At 47.7% G+C, this 21,169-nt stretch overlaps 7 protein-coding genes across 7 annotated transcripts, besides 3 other annotated features; 3 read left to right on the forward strand and 4 right to left on the reverse strand.

Moving 5' to 3' along the window:
• Positions 1-395: 395 nt before the first annotated feature.
• On the reverse strand, positions 396-614 carry UA08_06755 (hypothetical protein; the record flags this gene model as incomplete). Its single annotated transcript, XM_020269067.1, has 1 exon — positions 396-614. The coding sequence occupies one exon, from the start codon at positions 612-614 to the stop codon at positions 396-398; it is 219 nt and encodes a 72-aa protein (XP_020118398.1).
• A 1,026-nt stretch (positions 615-1,640) lies between these two features.
• Positions 1,641-1,691: a repeat region (Identified by RepeatMasker using a combination of RepBase library and repeat library created with RepeatScout).
• An 830-nt stretch (positions 1,692-2,521) lies between these two features.
• Positions 2,522-2,589: a repeat region (Identified by RepeatMasker using a combination of RepBase library and repeat library created with RepeatScout).
• A 1,185-nt stretch (positions 2,590-3,774) lies between these two features.
• Positions 3,775-4,383, forward strand: UA08_06756 (hypothetical protein; the record flags this gene model as incomplete). The annotated part of the gene is made up of 3 exons (XM_020269068.1): positions 3,775-4,102; positions 4,133-4,276; positions 4,313-4,383. The coding sequence occupies 3 exons, from the start codon at positions 3,775-3,777 to the stop codon at positions 4,381-4,383; spliced, it is 543 nt and encodes a 180-aa protein (XP_020118399.1).
• Positions 4,384-4,739: 356 nt separating this feature from the next.
• Positions 4,740-4,805: a repeat region (Identified by RepeatMasker using a combination of RepBase library and repeat library created with RepeatScout).
• A 648-nt stretch (positions 4,806-5,453) lies between these two features.
• On the reverse strand, positions 5,454-5,708 carry UA08_06757 (hypothetical protein; the record flags this gene model as incomplete). Its single annotated transcript, XM_020269069.1, has 1 exon — positions 5,454-5,708. The coding sequence occupies one exon, from the start codon at positions 5,706-5,708 to the stop codon at positions 5,454-5,456; it is 255 nt and encodes an 84-aa protein (XP_020118076.1).
• A 1,628-nt stretch (positions 5,709-7,336) lies between these two features.
• UA08_06758 (hypothetical protein) lies at positions 7,337-8,309 on the forward strand (the record flags this gene model as incomplete). Its single annotated transcript, XM_020269070.1, has 3 exons — positions 7,337-7,360; positions 7,433-8,208; positions 8,270-8,309. The coding sequence occupies 3 exons, from the start codon at positions 7,337-7,339 to the stop codon at positions 8,307-8,309; spliced, it is 840 nt and encodes a 279-aa protein (XP_020118136.1).
• Positions 8,310-8,957: 648 nt separating this feature from the next.
• Positions 8,958-16,499, reverse strand: UA08_06759 (hypothetical protein; the record flags this gene model as incomplete). The annotated part of the gene is made up of 6 exons (XM_020269071.1): positions 8,958-9,812; positions 9,892-14,861; positions 14,924-15,047; positions 15,108-15,336; positions 15,473-16,256; positions 16,316-16,499. 6 exons carry the CDS (start codon positions 16,497-16,499, stop codon positions 8,958-8,960), a joined length of 7,146 nt encoding a protein of 2,381 aa, XP_020118074.1.
• An 881-nt stretch (positions 16,500-17,380) lies between these two features.
• Positions 17,381-18,475, reverse strand: UA08_06760 (hypothetical protein; the record flags this gene model as incomplete). The annotated part of the gene is made up of 2 exons (XM_020269072.1): positions 17,381-18,080; positions 18,141-18,475. 2 exons carry the CDS (start codon positions 18,473-18,475, stop codon positions 17,381-17,383), a joined length of 1,035 nt encoding a protein of 344 aa, XP_020118075.1.
• A 592-nt stretch (positions 18,476-19,067) lies between these two features.
• Positions 19,068-21,035, forward strand: UA08_06761 (hypothetical protein; the record flags this gene model as incomplete). The annotated part of the gene is made up of 4 exons (XM_020269073.1): positions 19,068-19,110; positions 19,174-20,032; positions 20,102-20,732; positions 20,802-21,035. The coding sequence occupies 4 exons, from the start codon at positions 19,068-19,070 to the stop codon at positions 21,033-21,035; spliced, it is 1,767 nt and encodes a 588-aa protein (XP_020118082.1).
• Positions 21,036-21,169: the final 134 nt, after the last annotated feature.

The raw sequence follows: 21,169 nt of genomic DNA on the forward strand, positions 1-21,169 counted from the left end.
CGCTCCGAATTTGTGAGCCTACCAGTCACCGCACTAGGGGTCATCCGCCCAGACGCGAAGATAGAGCTCCACCTCCAGATAGTACTGCGACAATTTGCACAGCTCGTCTTCGTTGTCAAAGACCATTTGATGACCGCCACACAGTCAAGCATACTAAATCTAGTGATAGTCTTTACAGGGGTGGGCAAAGATGACCTATTCCAGCGGCACTCCGAAGCTCAACACTTGGCGGATTTCCGAGGACGAGACACACCAAAATCCAACAGCCATGCCTGTCAGCAGCCGCAGCAACGGGTGTTTATTGTTCCACGCGACAGCTATCATGCTCGTTAGTAGGAGCTCCATAGCCACGGGGCACTCGTACCATAGTAGGGTTCCACCTCCGGTAATATCTATCACCACCAATCGACGCTGTGACCAACGATATCGGGTTCAACGACCAAGAACGAATCCTGGGGCTGAAGATGGTGGTGCCAGAAACGGATGTGCGCCTGAACGGTGTGCAGAACCTGAGGGCTGGGCTCGTCGTGCTTCCAAGGAGACGGGCCCGCGCTAGAGCGAGCCTTCGCACTTGCTGGTAGAATCAGTCGGCACTGCTTCGCGTCGCGAGACATGTTTTTGAGGTTGAGTCCTGTCACGAGCGAATGGGCTCCAGGATGGCATATTATATCTCGGGGCTTCTGCGGCAGTTCCCATACATTTGAGGCGGCTTAGGTCCGACGTGGAGGTGGAACCGTGAGGACGTCGTCGATGCGTCAATCCGCATCCTGTGCAGAAACACTTTCGGCGGAATAATTTATGGCATGCCCGTCATGACGGTGGATCGTTTCGTCGACTGTTGATCATGGTGGATGAAAGTGGTGGTGGGAAGACAACGACGGGTGGCCTCATCCGTCCAATTCACCAATTCATATCGAGTGGTCAATTTTCACCACCTATCACGCGCAAAGTTTACAAACTGAATGGTCATCAAAGGGCCGTACACGTCCCCCTTTTGAGTTGGGGATTTGGTGGTCACAGCACCCTGTTTGCTCATCGGCGCCGCACAGCGTCCACGTTCCTGCAGTTTCGACGGCATATAAACTGGTCTTTTATCAGATACGATTTGAAGGGACAGCGACGCAACCACAACACAGCCTTACCAATGCATAGATTGAAATGTTCTCCTCCTCCCCATCCCATATTTGTAGTATGGGAGAGTCCTTTCTATCGAATTGAGCTTGCAGGGGCCCTAACATGATATTAGGATTCCAAGGTAAGCGTTTGCTGGCGTATATCGTCGATGTTGTAGAAAAAGTCAATTTTATCGCAAAAGTGGCCTCCAAGCCGAGCCTGTGCGTTGATCTCCTTTCTGTGGAAGTGCCTATATTGCATAAAAAGCATTCCATCGAAAGGCTGTAAACGATGCGTATACATATACGGAGTAATGTGTAGACTTGACTTCAAACAGCCCTGTGACGTCATGTGCCTGCGTGGCCCGATATGCTTGGTAGCAGGGTTTTAAATGTTATCATGTTCATGCGATACTAAATATCCTGTTTCCCAATTCCGTGGAATTTGGATGAAAGACCCCTACTTAACTACGTGTTTGAACCAATCCCTAAGACATGAAACTAGTTTTTTGATTCTCCATATCAACTGTTGTAGTAGTAGTAGTAGTAGTAGTAGTAGTACTAGTAGTAGTAGTAGTATTCATACCCTTTCAGCGCGCCTTTACTACGGCCGTTATGCCGGGGGAGCTGAGCTCCGGGGAGCCAGCGTTCCTATCTACCTATATACACCAAAACGCCGGAAAGCAAGTTATTCTTATACCGTACAAAGGAAATATTTAAAAGAGAGTAAACCGCCACTCCACGGATCATTCTATAGGCTCGGCCTCCAATTGTAGAGTGCCTGGGATTCATATCAAGCTGCACCACAAAGCTGCCCCCGTGGTTCACGAGCTTCGTGACGGTCTTCTATATCAGTGCTCTCCTCCGCTATCAGTACCCGAGCCCGGGTCGTCAAGCTGTGTGCGTCTATCTTGGACTGCTTTAAACTGCCCTGGCAGTCCTGTGCGTACCACAAAATCAGCGACCAACCCCGCTGAGCCGGGGTCAGAGGCCAGCTTACTGAAGCTGGTGTGGCCGATCTTTCGCTCCGCCAAGCGCCTAAAGAGCTTCTCACGGAGGCGTGTGTACCTCATGCATGTCAAGACCACATGTCTAGCCGTCTGTACCCTCTCCCCGCACGGGCAGCTTGGGGAGCTCACTGCCTGGATACGGTGGAGGAAGTGGGCAAGCGCTATCCTGCCTGGGCGGAGTTGGATGAGCGCGGAGGTGGTGGCTTTCCGTAAGCCGACATATATCTTCGTGGTGTGCTCGCTTGGGTGGGTAATTAGCTTCTTCGTGGGCTGGCCGGGGGCGTGTCTAGGAGGCACCCGTCCACAGGCGAGCCAATTCCTGGATCATCCTCTCCCTGGCTGTGCGCCGGAGAGATGAGGCAAGGATTGGCTCTGTTGTGGCTTGGTGCTGCTGGTAGGCCTCCTTGGTTAGCCTATCTGCTTCCTCGTTGCCTGGGATTCCAGTGTGAGCCGGGATCCAGTGCATCACCACCTCTCCCCCTCTCTGGCGTAGCTCCTTGATCTGGTAGATGATCTCCTTGATCAGGTACTGGGATGTGGAACGGTCCGGGTTAGCGAGCGCTCTAAGGGCTGCCTGGTTATCAGTCATAACAAAGCAGACCCCCATTCCCTTCTCATATATGTCTATAAAGACCTGTAGTGCGAGTTGAATGCCGCGCAGCTCGGCAGCATACACCACCTTCTTCGTCTCTATGCCCATGTAGCGCTATTGGCGGGCACCCAGTTGGGGGAATACGGCCGCAGCGGCCACGTGTTCCCTATACCCGCTGCCGTCGGTGTAGGCTAGTAGGCTGTCCCAGCGTTTGCGAATAGCGTCGTGTGACTGCGTGGCTTCCTCTGGAGTCGGCAAGAGGATGATCTCAGGGGGCGTCCACCACAGCGGGCACGCGTACGGGGTACGCAGCTCCCAGTTAGCAGTGATTGCCAGTTATCAACTGTATTACGCTACATACGGACTCGGAAGTAAACCATCTTTGTTCTTATCGCAACCCTGACATGTAGTCTCAAGGATTCTCGGCCACACGATTTCTTTAGAAATCCATGTCCCATCAAATCTTGTATTCCCAAGCTGTCCAATTTGTCACGAAAATCGCGCATCTCAGCTGGCCATTGCTGGTCCTCGCCTAGCAACATCAACTCACACAACACCAGACCAATGCTCTGATATCTTGCTGTTGACGGTCATGATTGGATTGAAGCATACTATTTGCAATATTTGCTGTATGGATTAGTACATGTACACTGACAAAATCAAAGCTGCCTATCTATTTTAACTTGCCCGGTATGAGATATTAAAATATGTTCATGGTTGATATCACCATGAGATATTTTCAGGTTTTTATGGATGTACATGACCTGCAACGAGTCTCCACCTGCTCAAAAACAGCAGCAACCTCATCCTCTTTCAATGGTCCAGACAACCCACCCTCAACCTCTGCAAGAGACGCAAGTACCGGGGTCATCTCCTCGTATATCAGGAAAATGGTCTGATTATCGATGTACACATCTCGTATATTGACGAATTGATCCTCGTTCGTTGCCTTGAGAACATCTGAGATATCCTAGTCAAGAGACCTCCGTACTATATGGAATCTACTGGTCTCAGAGACGGGACAAAACCTCCCTGACGTACTAAAATTACCAGTCTCAAGATGCAGCAGCCATCAACAGACGACAAAGGTGTCCACTGGTTTCTGAGATTGGTAACGGACCAGGTATCCCTGTTAAAGTTTCTTGATCATGATCGTTCGTATCTGATCGCTGAAATGACTACAGTTTCATTCAACCAAGTATCGTGGCCAGACCAAGACGCGGACGCCACGGACCTGTTCGTTTTCATGCTAAAATCGCAGCAGGAAAGCGACAAATACTATAAGCAGTACCCAAATGCGGACGTCTCAAAAGACGACTTATGGCACATACGGGATAATCGAGGAGTCAACTCGCAGGGAAAACTTCGTGAATATGCAGAGAAGCATGGTATAAACTATAACATGCTTCGGGATATAGTATCAGTCAATCAGAAGAGACGTGTGATAGAAGCGGTGCTGGGTATACATGGTCTAGCAAAAGCTCTGTTTCCCGTTATTAAACAACTCAAACAACTGAAATACGACCAGATTGAGCCCTTTTGCACTTTACTTTCGAACACTGGTACGCTCACGACTCTTGACTATTATGCACCTATAGCTTTGGGTTTGTCGGAAAGCTACGCGGCTGTTAGACTCCACTTAGTGGATCGCCGGGCTAAAAGCCAATAAGACGTTGGTATGGAATGGGGCCACTTGAAATCGATCATCATTTCTCTGGATCTGGCACTTTTACTGTTCACAAGAATAATCACCACAACAAATAAACCAACATTTACGACCCCTCGAACTTGCTGCACTGGCTGGGAAGGACCAGGAAGTTCGTTTAATCAAAGTTTTGAGTGCCTGGGAGGCTACTTTTCCTCGTCGACAGCCGCCAGTCGATGAAATGTCAAAGAGATTAAATAGTCCCATTTAAGACGCTTGTCGTCTGATGTGGTGTATTCCCCAGTCATCACAAGACTTTGGTAAATGGTCTCGGATTCCTCTCCCATCTTCCGTGCCTGGCTAGCATCGCCGCTCTCTTCTACATTGTACTGTAGCATTTCTGTGCCGTCCACTTCCGCCATCGAAAGAGAAAGTAATCCACGATTGGTCCCCAGCCTCTTGGAATTGCACCACGGTCTCATTTACATGGGGGCAGACAACTGATGGCATACTAACTGTCTCTACATTCTAGATTCCAGGAAATGCCGTAACAGTGACACGTCATGGACGCATGCATAAATAAGGTGGACCTGTGAAAACGAGATACCTGGTCGAAACATCTCAACTGCATTATTCAATCAACATGGGCTGTTGCTATGTCTTTTGCCTCGCTATTCAGGCACTAATATCCTCCTAGTTCACAGACTTCTCCTCTTACAGCTCCGATCTGTTGTGGGACGCCAGTCAGGTTGGATCCGTTCCAAGCAGAGGCTGGGCGTGCTAGACCTTTGTTGGGTGTAAGGGTTCTCCCGGATACTGGATAGTACACTGCCACTTAATTTGGTCCGGGAGTACGGCCGCGACCCCTGCGGCCTTTTTCAAACGCCACGATCATAGCGTCGGTCTTGTTTCCATACTGCGGTGTCACCCACCAGTTCCCCTGGACCAAGTATTGCCGGAACGCGGGCTGCCCGGACATCTTCACGAGGCGTGTTCGTAACACCTGGTGAGGCACGGGAACGGCATTGTGCCTGATCTGTGTCCGGTTAGCCTCTCTTCTCTATTCTTTCACTCCTCGGGTGAACGCTCACCAGCTAATTCTCGTGCGTATTCCGCTGCTCATCTTCGTCTGTGGCGGTATCGGTTTCGTCCTCGGTCGCAATAAAGGCTCGGTCACTGGGCCTCTCGGACGGGTTGTACGTCTCATCACTCGAAGTGGAAATGACATCGTCCGATCCCGAGTCGAAAGAGTCTGTATCGGAGTCGGGCGTGGCTCGGGAAATGGTCAATGAAGGTAACGCACTATTGCTGTCGCTGTCAGTCATGGTCAGTGTTGGGAGGCAATTCATTTCTACGTAAGGGTTCAGGGGTAATGGTTCAGGGATCCGTGAAAGGAGCCTGACTTTATACTTGATGGGACCGTGCCATGGCCTGGATCACCGCGGGAACCACGATTGATGAAATTAGGGAGAGAGTTTCCATCAAAGATGAATTCGATCTGCTTGTCAGCGGTGGACTCATGGTGGAGAAGGAATCGCCGAAAAAACTGATCACCAGGTTGTCAATCACTGTGTTGGTTGTAATCAACGGTAGAAAAATCCGATTATAGGAATGGTACATATCTCACAACCATATATGCATTACTGGATATGTCTTTGGGTGCTCCGATCACAATTAAACGTATACGGTATAGGGCGGGATTCCTGCCCTCGATAATTCAGCCTATAGATTGATGAGGGAATTTTAAGATCGCAACCTCCAGGCGAAAAGATCAATATTACTAAAGTTGCAAAATCCTTTGGCGTTGACCGTAATACACTGTCAACAAGATACCGTGGGATTCAGCAATCGCGCGACGCGCAATATGACAGCCAGCGATTATTGAACAATCAACAATGTTCGGTTGTTAAGAGTCTTACATAGTACGTAGTATTATGCTGAAGTAAAAAGAGCCATGCTTGCTTGAATTTGAATTGTGTCTTGGAAAATCTATACATGGCCATACTACTATAAATAATAAGCAATACTCTATGTGGGTAAACTTGATACAGTACCAGGCTTTCTTCACTCCGTGGTGGTGATAAATGGCCACGTATTGTTGGTTCTAATGACTGGCTTGGGAGTTTCACGGGAAGATATGTCTCCACTTGAGATGGTGGTGTCACTGTCTGGTGCATCAGTGAGGAAGGTATTTCGCAAAGAACTCATTAGTCAAATTTTCAACTCGATCTCTCTCTGCCAAAACATTAGAATTGCCGCCAGTACCATAGTCAGAAAGAGAATCATCGTCCCAGGTAGAAGCATCGAGGGCTTGCATTGATCTACCATTCTGTCGCGGTCGTTTTGTTCCCTCCTCGTCGCTACCTGCGTGCTTTCGCTTGTTTGACGGATGAGATGAGATTACAAGCTCTTGGATGCCGCCTGGGTGTGGCGCTAATTCGGCGTCTTCACCTCCCTCCGGAAGTTCGGCTAGAGACCCAGCACAATCCCCGCCGGACGAAGTGGTAGAGTTCGAATCCAAACCTGGCGAGCATCGGTCAAAGTGGCCTAAGGATTCATGGAGCCTTTGTGCCGCCTCGACGACAGACTGAGGTACATTGGGAAAAGGGTCTTGCTCGTCGCGTGTCTCGTTCGACGGCATGATGCTACCATCTTCGATCCGTATGTATCTCAGAATGATTGTTATCACCGTCGAATGAGTGCTTGGTAAAGCGGAAAGTCGCATGCCGACCCTGAACAGCCCATAGAACAGCCCCGCCGCCACGGTATTAAAGGACTTGGCCAGTTCAACCCAGTCCGGTCGGTAGAGTCTCACATACACTGTGAAAATCCTACGCTCTTCCTCCGATAAACGCAGCCAACTAACTACCTTGGTCAGCATGGCCAGCTCTCAGGTGGGTCGTGGGACATATGAGATACTCACTCGGTCTGACTACCACTGAGAACAAGGATCGACCCTGGCCCAAAATTCCTCATCATGGTTATGTACTTTTTCCACAAGGTTTGTAGGCGTTTCAACTCCTTGGTGGAAGCATTGAGCGCCGGCACAAGATCCGATTGACATCCGCACTAGCCGAGTCGCCTGCTTGTCGACATTGAAAGAGCAAGATTTCCTGCTCGTTACCCCTCAAAATCTTCAACATGCGACCTCGGCTACGGGCCAACATCTTACTTAGTGCAACGCTCTTTACGTGTCAAGAAAGCAGAAGAACGGATCTTAGCCCTAGCCTCCACAGGGGGTTCTCGCCGCATCAAACCAGAAGTTGCCCTTATTCTTCGTCATGCTACACATATGGACGCCGAAGAATTGATGAATCTGTACAATTCTTACGTACGCGGCACTGTCCAATGCCTCGACACCAAACCAATCGCCGTGGATGACATGTTCCAACGCGTCGACGAATCGCGCAAGGAGGAGCTCCCTTTTATTGTTGCAATAGATGTACAGAGGCAAGAGTCCGGCCGCAAGATGTTGGAGTATATTCGACTGACCAAATTCTTGGACGGGCAACCCTCTGTCTCGGGCACAGCTCGGTTGGAAATAATGATTTGGCATTCCAACAGAGGTCAGAATGTCGGCCGCTGCTTGATGGATGCGATGATGACTTTGGCCGACCCACGATATTCTCCAAAAGGAGGCTACTACTTTATGCCCCCTCCAAATGATATGGATGATATATCATTCTCCAGCTCAATAAGCTGTCGCCCATTGTCGTATTTGGTCATGTTAATGAATCACTCGGACCCTGAGGCGTCGAGGTTCCGCAGGATCAGGGATTGGCTGTCACGGGAACACACCTTTTCGCAAAAAGGAGACTTGCCATCTGTAGCTGAGAAAATGGGACAGCCGTAAGTGTCTGCTGGAACTTTCCTCTTTGTGTAGGGGCATTGCTAACTGGCATGGATACAGAGTTAACATTGCTATTTTGGTCCGTCGTATCCGCCTGTGACTCGTTCGTAGAGGGATTGTAAGGGAGTTAATGGTTCTGTTCTTCTCTTATTTTTGTGTGCCTCGAGAGGAGTTGATGGCACAAGCAGATTTTCTTTCTCCACTTCAAGTTCCAACCATTGGTCTTGAGTTTTGTGATTTATCTCCAGATTCTTTAAGCGGCATACAGAGATGAAATCCTCATCAATTGTTTCAATGACTGATCACCGTACATCGCTTTTTTGCACATTTTCTCATTCGTTTCTCGTACAGCGTACTTTTTCCAAAAGCCTAGTCCAACCGTGCAGATACTATCATTCGGTTTCTGGCTATAGGATTCACTCGATGGCTTGACAGCAGGGCTACCGACACCGCATACTGTTCCCATCAAACCGATTATAGCAAGGATCCAGAATGTCTGTCAATATCTTGCATAAAGTTCGCAGTCAAACCTTTGGAAAACAAAACGCTTTAATAGACTAAGAGAAATGATTGAATATACGTTAAAGGAATCAGTTTTGATACAAATGGGTTAAAAGACTAACATACACAAATAATCAAGCATGAATTGAATGAACAACTAGTAAACTCAAAGAAAAAAGAGAAAGATCCTAACTATGGCAAAATGATCCCCCGATATGCATGCATATCTTGCCAATTCATAGCTGGCCTAGGCCTGTGACTCAAAGACAAATCCTTGGCTCGTACAAACCTCAATTGCAAACTTGGTAATTGTGAGGTCTGCACTTAACAGCCGCTGGAAGGGAATGTCCAAGGCCAACTCCTTGAAAATCCAGTTGCGAAGCTCGGCGCCAATCATACTATCAAGACCATACGATGCAATCGATTTGACGTCTGGCTCAAATTCAGAAAGGTCAACAAGTAACAACCTTGCCAACTTCTCTACCATGATCTCACTCGTGACTTGCACCGCTTCAGTCGAACTACCGGCTGTCTTGATTGTGCTCAGTATAGTGCGCCCGCTTTCGGCGGTGCCATTGGTAGTCGAAGACTTCATGGAGGCGAGAAGAGATTTGAAACGGGTGTCCTCCAACCAGAACCCATCAGTAGTCTCTGAACTATGGATTGACTTTTGCAGCCTGACGGGATCAAGCCCAACGATAACATGGTCAGCCGGCTTCGGGCTGTCCTGGGTCAACATTGAGACAGCGAGGGATTCTAGCAGGTGAGTCTCATCGATACCGTAGATACCCTTACGCCTCAGAGCCTCTTCGACTTCCGGGTGCTCGGCCACATAGCCTACACCGAGAATCATGGGGAGGACGACAGAGCAGGCTCGTTGTTGGTTAACCACACGATGCCTAGCAAGTGAGTCAAGGAAGCTGTTAGCTGCCGAGTAATTTGCCTGACCTGGCGTGCCAAGGGTTCCGGAGGTAGAACTAGTCATAATAAAAAAGTCCAGCGAAGTATCTGCCAGAGCATTATGAAGGTTCAGGGTTCCTTGGACCTTGGGATAAGTCGCTGTCTTCCAGTTGTCGTATGTCATAGAATGGAATAGTCCATCCTAGATCCGAGCCGTCAGTTAGTTAGTTACCTTATGTAGTCACTAAGCCATCTACGGGAGGGTGGGTGATATAGCATACCCTTAGTACCATCGCTGCCTGTACAACACCGCGGATGGGATGTTCAGCTGGAACACTCTCGACTGCCTTTTGAACGTCTGAGCTATTTGTCACATCACCCCTAACCACCTGGCAGATAATCCCAGCACGTTCGAGGTCTTGGATTAGGATTCCTGCCTGTTCTTGATCTGCACCAGACCTAGACAGGAAAACTAATCGTTGGGCCCCATTCTCCGTCATCCACGTAGTTAGGCTTCTACCCAGACCACCTAAACAGCCAACAAGAAGATAAGTTGCATCTGATCGAAATTTCATGCTCAGTTGGTTTGGAACGATAGTGAGAGATCCTCCTGACGGGGCATAAGAAATCAAGGACTTTCCCGCTTTAAAGCTATCCGAGAAAGATGACACGGCCAAATCTAATTGATCAAGACTGTAGATATTCGGGGGCAAGGTGGATGACAGCAGCCCTTGACGATACAGCGATAGGGTGGATTTCAGCAAGTTCGACAGTTTCTGAGGCTTGTATGCGTATAGATCCAACATGTCAAAGGAGATGTAAGAAGCTCCTTGATAAATTGGAACGGTATCAAGAGCACTGCGCCTGAGTACGTTCTTCCTTCCAAAGTCGACAAATCTACCTAGAGGAGCAATATGACGCCAGGCCTCGCGAGCTTCTGACAAATCGGTATAACCGCTGCTAAAGATAACCTCGAAGTCCGAGCCTTTGATAGAAGACTGAATTGAACCATGGGTAGTGATTTCAGTCCTGGTAAGAACCTGCATTTCTGGAAGACCAAGAATGGCAGCGAGTTCCTTCTTTTCTGAGAGTGTTTCGCTCACGACAAACGGTATAGCGCCGAGGAGATGGGCCACTTGGATAGCAGCAGTACCGACAGTCCCAGTACCACTTAGTATTAGGACCCTTTCGTTTGCTTCCAATCTAGCCAGGTCCCTCAAGCCGTAAAGAGCGGTAGAGAATGTCCAGGGCAGAGATACCAGCTTTGCAATGGCCTCGCCCTCGTTCACTTTCTGAAGAAGATCGGCAGATGTTCGCTGGAACGTCGAGAATCTATCAAAGCTGAATCCAACAACCTGGTCTCCCTCCTTGAATTCTGTCACCTCAGGGCCTACACGAGAGACCATACCGCAAATCTCGTGGCTAAACGCCATGGGGTAATCATTTCCGGTTATGACAAGCGCATCCTCTTTGTTGAGTCCGCCATATGCTACTTTGACTTCCACAGCATCACCCTCCAGCGGCTTTCCTTTGTGCTCATCCTCAGAGAATACCACTTTTCCAGATTGTACTGAGCCAACCAACTGCTGGCCGTCATAGAGAGTGTTGTACTTTTGAACTCCCTTGGAGGCTCCTGGAAGAGTTGTGTTGGCCAGAAGACGGCTAATATAAGTGTATCCCTTAGAAACATAGTACTCCGACTCTCGAGACTCAACATGCTTTATTTGGCGTTGCATAGCTGTGACGATACCGGTAGCAATTTGCGAGACTGAAGTAGTTTCAAGATCGAAGTCCAACGTGGTAAAGTCCAGTGAAGACTGCTCGGAGGTGAGGGACCTTCCAAGCCCATTCGCCATGCCATATTCCGGCAGCTTTCCCTCGAGAAGGCCCCCTGCAGTAACCCATAGGATTGATGACGCCTTGTTCGTGAGTACTTTGAGAGCTTCGAACTCTTCCTGTTCAATTGTTGCCAGCAGCGACGATCCTTCCAAATCTCCGATAACCACGACATGGTCACCATCAGCGACATCGCAAGAGACCAGCGAACTCTCCTTGCTGGCATATCCTGCATTTTCTAGGGCTTGCAATAAATGTGGAATAACAGCAGGCGCCTTGTTGCGATAGATCAGTTTCACTTGAGGACTTGAAGCAGTGACATGCACGCCATTACTGAACTCAACTGATCTAATCAATGAAACTTCTTTTGTCGCGCTCTCCTCTAGGAAGACGTCAATGCCGTTAAATCCGGCACGAAGAAGAGTCTCATAAGAAACAATGCTACTCTTCGGAAGGATAACGCGACCACCATCAGCTAGCAAACGTCGGATATTTCTGAGGACATCATCGTTGATAGTAGACTGATTGGTAGCTATGATCAAATCAAAAGTATCGGTATTGTTATCATCGTTGAGAGGAGCAGTAATATCCAGCACGAGGAAGCCGGAATTCTTAATGCCCTCTACCTCAGCTCTGGCCTGTTCGAGAGCTTCCTCGGAACGCTCAGCAATTGAATAGCTGACGCATGGGCACTTGGCTGAGATGCTTGACGAGTTCTTCGATCCGATTTCCAAAAACTTAGCACTCGGGTTTTTGTGGGCGATGAGCTCCATTATCGAGGTGATGTCCATATCGCGTAATTGCTCATCGGAGGTAATGCTGTCGATGTCATATTTCCAAACCAGTTCCTGGAAAGGTTGTGATTCGAGTGCTTCTTCGACCCGCTGAGGAACCGCAGCCTCATATGCAACACATCGCATGTTGGTTATATCCATTAGCATTTCACCGTCGCTGGCAATTAACTGGGAGCCACTGACGAAAGAGCGAATACCGCGTTGATCAGTATATGAATATGCCGATGCGGCATGGTTCTTGAGTTGCTCCGCTGTCGGTGGCCAGATGGCTACTTCGTCTACTTGAACAGGCACAGCACCACAGGTCATATCATTGAGCTTTCCAGCATAGATTGAAACAATGATCAGTTGAAGACACGAGTCGACAGTACTAGGATGTAAAACGTAGCGAGACTCTCCCGTAACGGCGCCACACGCTTGCTTGATAATGGTCTTGGATGCAGCGGTGAATGTCTTGCCGTCGGACCTAATGTCCTCCATATCTTGGAATGTTGGACCATAGTCAAAACCAACTTCTCTAAGTCCTTCATTCCAGGTTTTCCCCATGGCACGTTGCGGAAGATTGGGGGCTTGTCTGGGAGTTTGCCCTCGAGCACGAGTGTTGATGCTGATGGTTCCTGCCATATGGTCATTCCAGAGACCAGTTTCCGAAACAGACGAGACATTGAAATCCCACCAGGCATTCGAGTCACCTGCAGAAAACAATGATGGGCGCATGGAAAACAGCACCTCAATCCCCTTATCATCATCCGGAGTGACCAGGGCAGATTTGATAGATACGTCTCTCAACATGAACCCCTCAATATTCACAGCGTTGGTACTTGATTCGTTGAGCTGAGTAATTGCTTCTATCGCCATAGAGAAATACCCTGCTGCCGGGAACACGGCTTCACCACCTAGAGAATGGTCTTTCAGCCAAGGAACGTCTCTAATGCGAAGAACATTTCTCCACATAGGTTCCGATGCAGATCCTCCAGGTACTCGGGATCCTAGTACATCATGGCGCATGTGTTTAGGAGCACGATGTTCTAAACTCTGACGTGGCTCGGCCCATAGACTCTTGGAATAAGTCCACTGATAAGTTGGGAGGTCAACAAGAACTGATCCCTTGACCAACTTCACCTTCCCGGCAGATATTTCCTCCGCAGCAGTTGCTCGTTCCATGTCAAGCGGATAGTTTCGAAGGAATAGCTCACCAGCCAGTTTAAGAATCTGCGAAGCTGAATCCTCACTTCGGACTAGCGTTGGAAGGTATCCAAACCCATCATTTCCTAACTCCTTGGAAATTTGTTTGATGGGTCCGGATAAGGTTGTATGAGGCCTAATTTCAATCAATGTATCGATATTAATCTCACTACTTGCTGCAATGGTCTGTACGGCCTGGTTGAAAAGAACGGGGCTAGTCAAGTTCAGACTCCAGTACTTTTCTCCAATGACTTCTCCAGGCTCAATCTTAGAGTTGATAACAGAGGATACCATGACTGCGTCAGTTGACAGTGGTACGCCGAAGGACACTGTTTTCCTTGCATGTCGAACCAGCGCCTCGTATTTTTCAGCAGAGGAAGCCATGTGGTGCGAGTGATATGCTTTGCCACCGGTTTTGACAATCCTGGCAAAGATACTTTCCGTATCCAAAGCCACCCTGACCTCATTGATGGCATCCGCATCGCCACTTAGTGTCACGCTGACCGGCGAGTTGTGGCAAGCAATAACAACCTTACCCTTATACTCTCGAATGAACGGCTCGACGTCCTTGGCTGAGAGACCGACGGCCAACATAGCTCCATCAGTGTTCAATTGGGCCACAACCTGACCACGGTAATATGCCACAATAATAGCCTCGCTCGAGGAGATAAATCCCGCTGCATATGCTGCAGCAATCTCCCCAGAGGAATGTCCGACAGTAACCTGTGGTCGGATGTCCCAGGATTCGAGCAACTTCACTACCGCTACTTGGATGGCCGTGCAGAGAGGTTGTGAGAACTCGGCTTCATTAATCCGCGATGTCTTTGCATCTTCAATCAATGTGTCTTCAAGTGTCCAGCCGGGCGCATCAGGTAGTAATCCTAGGACATGATCCAGTTCCCGAATTGTTTTCAAGAAGCTAGGGTAGTAAGTCATCAACTGACTTCCCATTGTTGCCCACTGGGCACCCTGACCGGAAAATGCAAACCCGATTAAGGGCTTCTTCTTTTTCTCTGCAAAAGAGAACGCTGCCAGATTCTCACCAAAAGCGGACTCGAGAGATGCATATGTGGACACAACAAAACCCCTGCTTTGGAGGCGCGAACGTCGATTGGCCAACGTATAGCTTAAATCTCGCAAATTATAGTTCCCAGCAATTTTACCATATGCAGCAATGTTGCGATTCAGAGTTGGTTTGTCGTGAGCGGAGAATGGAAGGAGAAACGGGCGGTTTCTATTGTGTATACCGCGAGGCTTGGTCGTTGATTTGTGAGCAAGTTTGTAGTCAGGGATGAAGGAGTCAATGCCTTCAATCATGATGTGGCCGTTGGTGCCACCATAGCCGAATGAGTTGACACTGACACGTTTGACTGGCAAGTGGATCGGAAATGGACGCAGTTCTGTAACAACCTGCACCTTCCAGTTCTCCCAATCAACTGTACATATCGTTAGTTACCAAATGCGCGAGCATCTAAGGCGGAAAAGGTAAAATTCTTACTCTTCGGATTAAGATTGACTAGGCCCCGTGTTGGGGGAATGATGCCGTTCTCGACTGTAAGGACTGCTTTGATGACGGCGGACAGACCACTTGCTGCTTCACTGTGACCAATATTTGTTTTCACCTTGCGAGTGTTAGCAATGCCATAAATTGTAGAATCTTTAACCCATCGTGGAAGTCTTACTGCGCCGATCAAGAGAGGCTCTTCATCACAATTCCTCTGGCCGTTCATAGCCTTTGCAACGGCATGCACCTCCAACGGGTCCCCGATAGGAGTTCCCGTTCCATGGATCTCAAAATAACCTGTAAGCCTTGGGTCCAGGTCTCCTCCACGGTGATAAGCATGCTGGATCACGTCGACTTGACCCTCAAGGTTAGGATGTGTGATGCCAACCGCTGGAGCTTTTCCGTTTCTATCGAACCGCAATTAGTATATTATTTTCAACCAGGAGCTACCACGGAGTAAAGCACAGGAAAAATATTTTAGGAAATGACAGGTACAGAGAGCTCGAGGTAGACGAGGGGGAAATGAAAGACATAGAGACCTACGAGTTAACAGCACTAGTACGGATAACAGCACGGATTGGATCGCCATCTCGCACAGCATCGGATAGCCTCTTCAAATAAACAGCGCCCACACCATCAGCACGGCCGTAGCCATCGGCAGATGCGTCAAAGGTGTGGCATGTGGATGTAGGAGACAGCACACCCAGTTTGGCAGTGTTCATGTGTTGATCCACAGTGATAATGAGGTTCGTTCCTCCAACCACGGCTGCGGTGCATTCATGATTGCGTAGAGCGTTGCAAGCATTGTGCATGGCATAAACAGATGAGGAACATGCGGTGTTAACCACAATACTAGGGCCATGAAGATTGAAAACATGGCTGATCCTGTTGCTAATGATGCCAGGGTCAACTCCTGTGGCAGCATAGCTGTGTCGAAAATCTGGTTCCTTGAATGACATTTGCTGGTAGTCGCTCGTGAAGCTTCCCGCAAACACAGCGGTTTTTGAGCCGGATATTTTCTCCAGAGTTACACCGCCAGACTCGAATGCTTCGTAGACGACCTCAAGTAACTTTCGTTGCTGGGGATCCATCCACGTTGCTTCGACGGGAGCAATGCCGAATAGTTGAGGGTCAAACTCCCGAATGTCACTTTTGAGAAAGTATCCGCCCAATACATTAAAGCTGCCAGGCCTCTCGTTATTTTCATGAAAGTGGGCGTCAATATTAAATCTATCAGATGGGACTTTGGGAGTTTGACCAGTGCCTTTGTTGATCATGAGATCCCAGAATTGAGAAGGAGAACTGACATCACCAGGTAGACGGCAGCCTAAGAAAGCATTCTTTAGTAAGCTTCGCCTATATATGGGCAATTGGGTGCGTCCGTACCCATTCCTACAACGGCTATGGGTTCGAGTTGCTCTGAAAGTGGTTTCTCTGCATAGCCTGGGAATTGCAGAGCCGGGTATTCAGAGTCCTCAATGGTGGAGCCATATTCAGCAACAGACCTAACTGATGAAGGCTCTGGCTCTCCAGATAGGGAGCTGGATGACTCGTGGAGGTATGGAGACATCTTCTAGATGGCAGTTAAGGATAAGTCAGGTCAAAGAAGACATGGAGCACTCGTACATATATTGAATCCTTGCAACAAATTTATAGACCTCAAAATGAAGATGCTTATTTCTACTACCTGGTAACATACACGCATTCAATAGCTTGCGAATACCTTAGGTCTGTTTGAAGTTTCTTACAGTGTCTGCGTTGAACGGACGGCCACGCCGATTCAGCGGGCCGCATTACCGCTCCAACTATAGACCTATCCCCGAGCAAGGTAACATGTTGGTCGGCAAAACGGCCTTTCTTGTAAGGAGAATATTATGATTCATTCCGACGTCCACTCAGCCTTGCGGAAGATGACCGGCGAGCACGGGTGTCCCTGCGATATCTCTGAAGTTTTTTGAGTCTGCGCGCGCAATACATATGTATCCGTTTTTGATTGGGAGCTAAGTCTAGAAATATAAGTATTACATATTTAGTATCGCAGTTCACATAGGTGACTTTAGTACAACTCCTCAAGAGATTTTTTGTCGGTGAACTGGTATCAAATGTGTTACATTTAGATACCAAAGTATATTATAGCCATCCACTGCAACGTGTTGTGAGTTTTCACATGTAGAGAACCACGCAGACTCTTGAAGCAAGTGCGAACATAGTGTAAATAAGCTCTCTAAATTCTGCAGAGGCTCTGAAAGTAACAAGTATGTAGTAGTATTGTATCATTTTATGAACCAACTTCGTTAATAATTTATAATTTAGTCACAGGAAGACATTTTCAGATATTCCTGTAACTTTTTGAAGGGACGATGTTTTCGCAAATAAAACCACCCCTCTTTTCTAGTGAGGATTTAACTATTGGTGAGGACTCGGGGGTAGCGTTTGATAACCACATGCCTCTCATCTGATCCAGTTCTCACGAAGTCGTAACCCCCAGGACACAGTAGCGCCGGGACCTACTATCAATGTGGACAACACGATCAAAAGTGACGTGGATCCCTTGTCAAACGCTGTCTTCATATTCAAATAAGGTTTTAGCGAAAGATAGAGCCACAGAGCCGAGGAGACGTTGATAATGATCCAATCGTATTTGATAAACAATAATGCACCTTCTAGAACCGTCCATTCGCTATCTGCTACAACATCCGATGGTGACGGGACGTAGACTCGGCTCCACGTTACTGCGGGATCGGTTGAATACATAGCTGTAAGCACTGCGTATATGTGCGCAGCTGCTGAAAATAGGCCTGAAAAGAAATATGCTCGCCGGACAGGAACCTTTGCGGCGTATTGACCAGAAGCAGCTTTCGGACTCGTCAATGAAGCCAGAATTGTCTGGAAAACGGCTGCGATTGTAGGGGTAATTTGAAATAGAGCTGCGAAAGTTTGATTGTCTTGAGCAGACCGGGTCACTTGAAACGGTGGGAGGACAATGAAGGAAGGAAGGAATAATGCCAAAACCGAAGTAACAGTCAGGGTCTTCGCATAATTCAAACGCAGAGGTTTGTTTATATCTGGACCTTTCAAATTGAGGTAGTAATATATAGGCAAGATGAACCCAGCTCCAAACCCATTCCACAAAAGAGGCCACACGGAGGATCTGGAGAGTATTGTTAGAAGTCTTCATTCTGCGAAACCGATATTCCAGGAATACACATACAGAACAACTCCCACAGGCCCCGCACCGTTACGAATGCTTTCAATGATAACCCATAACCCGCCACTTTGCAGTGTAGACACAACGTCAATCATCACAAGTCTAGTCGCCGGGTCGTTACCACCAGTCAAGGCATCGGTGAAGGCTATAAGGGTTGAAATAGCACCATCAAGCAGAGGAATCCCAACATAAGAGGTTTTGAGCGGTCTTCCATTGGGATATATTCCTGTCTTCCTTACTGAATCAAGAGCATCTATGGTACCATTTTGTGCCATCACGATCCAGAGAAGATAGAAGCCTATGGCGCTGAAAATAGGAAGGAGAGAGTGGAGTTCCATTTTGCCTGCGATGTGAAATTTTTGCTGGAATAGTCATTTATTGCGAAAAGCGCCAAAGAGATTCAACCCTAATCCTTCTAATGGTAATATATAAGGGTATGTAATTAGGAATAATGCGACGAGTCGAAAGACTACATGGGCAATAATCGTAGTGATCCCGTGACAATAGCTAGCCCTAATGGATTATGTATATCTATGTATGTAAGGCGGGCGCGAAGGCCGCGCGGGCCGTCCGATTCTGCTAGCAAACTTGACAACGGCCCGCATTCTGCGCTTTTATTTTGTTCTTGTTCTTTCTTTTTTTTTTTCATTGTTGCTATGCACGTAGAATTGTCTGATTATTCAAGTATGCTGATGCTTCTAGGCTTGCTCGTGTCGAAATTGAAATCATTAGCAGCCGGAAACGCCACGGCCCGTTTTCGATTGCTTCCTTATGTTTTCCCCCGTGTCCCTTCTTGCAATGCCGTCCTGTATTAAAAGAAAGGGCATTATAGTCAGATACAACTCCAACTGTGAATTTGTCTATGATATCACTAAGTAGGGGCTTTTTTCAACAAGACAAAAGCCGCAATCGCAGGAAAAGAACGGAAGAATGAAGGACAAGGAAAGCTATGACGTTGTGATTATTGGAGCAGGTAGGCATGACAAGCTTTTTTTAATTAAGGAGAAATCGTGAGCAACTTTTTGATGTCTCGTAGGCTGGTACGGTCTTATTGCAGCCACGACGTATCTTCGGCTTGCCCCAGAGACGAACTTACTCATCGTCGACAATGGCAACTCCATTGGCGGTGTATGGAGCAAAGAAAGGATTTATCCCAATCTCTTTGCTCAAGTAGGGCATGGTCTGTTTGAGTACTCCTTCTACCCTATGAAGAAAAAAGGTCTCACACCAGATCGTTATATCTCTGGAAATACGATTCATGAGTACTTAAATTCCTTCGCCCAAGACTATGATTTGATGCGTCGAATTCGTCTCAATACTACTGTGGAAAATGTCGAAAAGATGGCCGGTGGAGGTTGGCGACTTGATATTTTAAAAGAAAAACCTCTCTGGGCGACCAAACTCATTGTTGCCAGCGGGGTCTCTTCAAAACCGTATATTCCTACCTGGCCCATGGAAGGCTTTACAAAGCCCATAATTCACTCTGCCCAAATCGGCACATCACTAGATGCGCTTCATGACCCGTCTGTCAAGCAAGTGACGGTTCTAGGTGCTGCTAAATCCGCATACGATACCGTTTTCTTGTTGCTGAAGGCAGGAAAACAAGTTGACTGGATAATCCGGGACAAAGGTTCTGGCCCCCTTGCAATCATGCCACCTCGCCTATTCGGCATTTTCAACACAGTCGACGTTATGGGTACTCGAGCTCTTGCTGCTTTCAGTCCGGCCATTTTAAACACTAGAGGTGCTTGGTATCAACTTCTTCACAAGAACTTTCTTGGTAGGTTCGTCACGATGAAGTTCTGGAGTATCGTAACGATGGCAGCCGAATACCAAGCTGGCTATTATAAGAGCCCTAATGCAGAGAAATTACGGCCCATACCAAAAGGTTACGGGTGAGTATACTTCTGATATCTAAATGTATCAACGCGTTGCTGACGAGCCATTTCTACATTATTTTCTAGAGTTTTCTGGGCGAACTCGGGTCTCGGATTAGCTAGTGTTCCCGATTTTTGGAAGACGTTTCACGCTGGCGGGGCTACAGTGCACCGAACTGAAATCAAATCCTATTCAGATGGAAATAAAGTGAATTTGGTCAACGGAACATCACTTCCGACTGATTATGTGATTTTGTGTACTGGGTGGACTGATGCTCTGGAACCTTTCAAACAAGACCTTCGTGCTCAGTTTGATCTACCATCCAATGAAGACTTCAAATCCAAATGGCAAAAGCTTGATATTCAAGCCGAGGAGATCGTTGAAAAGGCCCTTCCGCTTCTTATTAACACGCCAGATACTTTCGTTCCATCTGCCTCTCAGAGGCGACCCTGGAGATTGTATCGCAGGTTAGTCTCTTCTCGCATGGCTGCAGAAGGCGATCGGTCGATTTTCTTCCCTGGTCAAATACATTCAGTATACACGCCGCTTGTGGCTGAGATGCAAGCACTCTGGGGGGTTTCTTTTCTACTAGGCCAACTAGAGCTCCCTAGTCAAGAGGAGATGGAGGAAGAGATTGCTGTATGGAATGCATGGACTCGAAAGCGCTATTTGGAGCAAGGAAGGAAGCATGCATACTCCATCTATGACTACCTTGCAGTAAGTGTTTTTTCAAGTGAAAAGTATTGAGATACTATCGAGTGTCGATTAACGGATTTTTCCTTGCAGTATGTTGATACATTAGCCCGCGATCTTGGTATCAATACGAACCGCAAGTGTAATCCAATCGCTGAAATGTTTTCGACATATGTCCCCAGTGATTATAATGGGCTCATTGACGAATACCTTTACGTATTGGAAAAGAACAAGGCCAATAAATTCAAAGATGAGGTGAAAACAAACGATCATGCAAATGGCAAGGCAAATGGCGAGGCAAATAGTCACATAAATGGGTACTATTGAAATCTTGACAATAGTGGAATAAATTCTGAAATTTTAGTACCTCAATGAGCCTTTCTATATACACGGCATATGACCTTTCATTGCCAGCTGGGTATTTGGGCTGTGGAATGGCACAAAGATGCATGAACTTTGAA

The sequence above is a fragment of the Talaromyces atroroseus genome (assembly GCF_001907595.1).
Source record: "Talaromyces atroroseus strain IBT 11181 chromosome Unknown scaffold_9, whole genome shotgun sequence".
Classification (NCBI taxonomy): domain Eukaryota; kingdom Fungi; phylum Ascomycota; class Eurotiomycetes; order Eurotiales; family Trichocomaceae; genus Talaromyces; species Talaromyces atroroseus.